Consider the following 1,690-nt stretch of genomic DNA (forward strand, 5'->3'; position numbering starts at 1 on the left):
CTCCTGCACACCTCCTGGGGATGTGCCCGCAACCAAGGTATATGCCCTTGACTGGAATCGAACCTGGGACCCTTCAGTCCGCAGGCTGATGCTCTATCCACTGAGCCAGACTGGTTAGGGCCAAACAAGACATTTAAAAAAAAAAATATATATATATATTGATTTCATAGAGGCAGGGAGAGGAGAGAGAGAAACACCAATGATGGGACAGAATCATTGATCTGCTGCCTCCTGCATGCCCCATACTGGGGGTCGAGCCCGCAACCCAGGCATGTGCCCTAACCAGGAATCAAGCCTGGGACCTTTCAGTCCCCAAAAGACATTTTGGCTTTTGTTCTTTCCATGGCTTCCCACGGGCCGAGCGCTCTGAGATGTGCAATGGTCAGCACGCAGGGGCGATCGATCGGGAGGACCAGAGACGTTTCTATCTGCGTACACGACTCCCAGCGCGGCAGCAGGAGCTGACGGTGCAGCCCGTGATCTTGAGACGTGGGGGGAAGGAGAGAGTCGGACGTGGAAGGGAGAGAAGGCGGGACCCTGCCGGCCTGGCCTGACCAGTGTGTTCCCCCATGATCCGGTGCAGGCGACTGCTGGCTCCTGGCGGCCATCGCGTCCCTCACCTTGAATGAAGAGCTGCTTCACCGGGTGGTGCCCAGGGACCAGAGCTTCCAGGAGAGCTACGCGGGCATCTTCCGTTTCCAGGTCCTGCGCGTTGCTCGCTGCCCTCGACGCTCCTTTCCATGGTCCCGCCCAGATCCACGGAATCGGAAGCTCTGGGGTCGGGTCCCGGGGCCCATGTTTTCATGGCCCCTCCAGGTGGCTCTGACACACCCTGGAGCTTGCGATCCATCTGGTCACCTACACATCCACTCCCACCGCCTCCCCCAGGCCTCAGGGCCTTGAGGAAAGTGCAGGGGCGGGGGTGGGGGGGTGGGAGTGTCAGGAGACATGGGTCCGAGTCACACAGGGTCACCACAGATGCAGACACGGGGCTCGATGCTTCCCGACTCCTTGAACATCTCCTATGTCAGTGATGGCGCACCTTTTGAGCTCGGCGTGTCTGCATTTTGAAAAACCCTAACTGAACTCTGGTGCCGTGTCACATATAGACATTTTTTGATCTTTGCCACCATAGTAAAACAAAGACTTATAGTTTTAATATTTATTTTATGTATTTAAATGCCATTGAACAAAGAAAAATCAACCAAAAAAATGAGTTCGTGTGTCACCTCTGACACGCGTGTCATAGGTTCGCCATCACTGTCCTATGTTTATGGATGAGTGAGACCCCAATCCTGCTCTTTAGGAGCTTGGAGTCCACTAAAGGCCCGAGACCTGAGCACTGAGCCTCCCAGAGGCTCCTCCGGGGTCCCCCTGAGCGGCGCCGTGTTCCCCCCGCAGTTCTGGCAGCGCGGCGAGTGGGTGCAGGTGGTGGTGGACGACAGGCTGCCCACGCGGGACGGGCAGCTGCTCTTCCTGCGCTCCGGCGAGGGCAGCGAGTTCTGGAGCGCGCTGCTGGAGAAGGCCTACGCCAAGTATGTGGGGGGGGAGGCGCTAGGAGACCCTCTCACCTGCCCCCGCGCCCCCAAACTCAAGGCGTCACATCCAAGTCTTCCCTGGCACCTGGTCCCCCATGGGCTGGACCCTCAGTGACGGAGAGAGACAGACACTCGGGCTGGGGGTTGGCCCG

The 1,690-nt window shown here is 58.1% G+C and overlaps 1 protein-coding gene across 2 annotated transcripts in view; it reads left to right on the forward strand.

The window, feature by feature from the left end:
- LOC102770085 (calpain-8) overlaps window positions 1–1,690 on the forward strand; it is a 25,507-nt gene that overhangs the window by 8,112 nt on the left and 15,705 nt on the right. For both annotated transcript variants that reach the window (XM_015562364.1, XM_015562365.1), the window contains exons 3-4: window positions 584–702; window positions 1,402–1,535. In XM_015562364.1, coding sequence (XP_015417850.1) covers window positions 584–702; window positions 1,402–1,535 — 253 coding nt within the window. The remainder of the gene's footprint in view (window positions 1–583; window positions 703–1,401; window positions 1,536–1,690) is intronic.

The sequence above is a fragment of the Myotis davidii genome, unplaced genomic scaffold (assembly GCF_000327345.1).
Source record: "Myotis davidii unplaced genomic scaffold, ASM32734v1 scaffold174, whole genome shotgun sequence".
Taxonomy (NCBI): Eukaryota; Metazoa; Chordata; class Mammalia; order Chiroptera; family Vespertilionidae; genus Myotis; species Myotis davidii.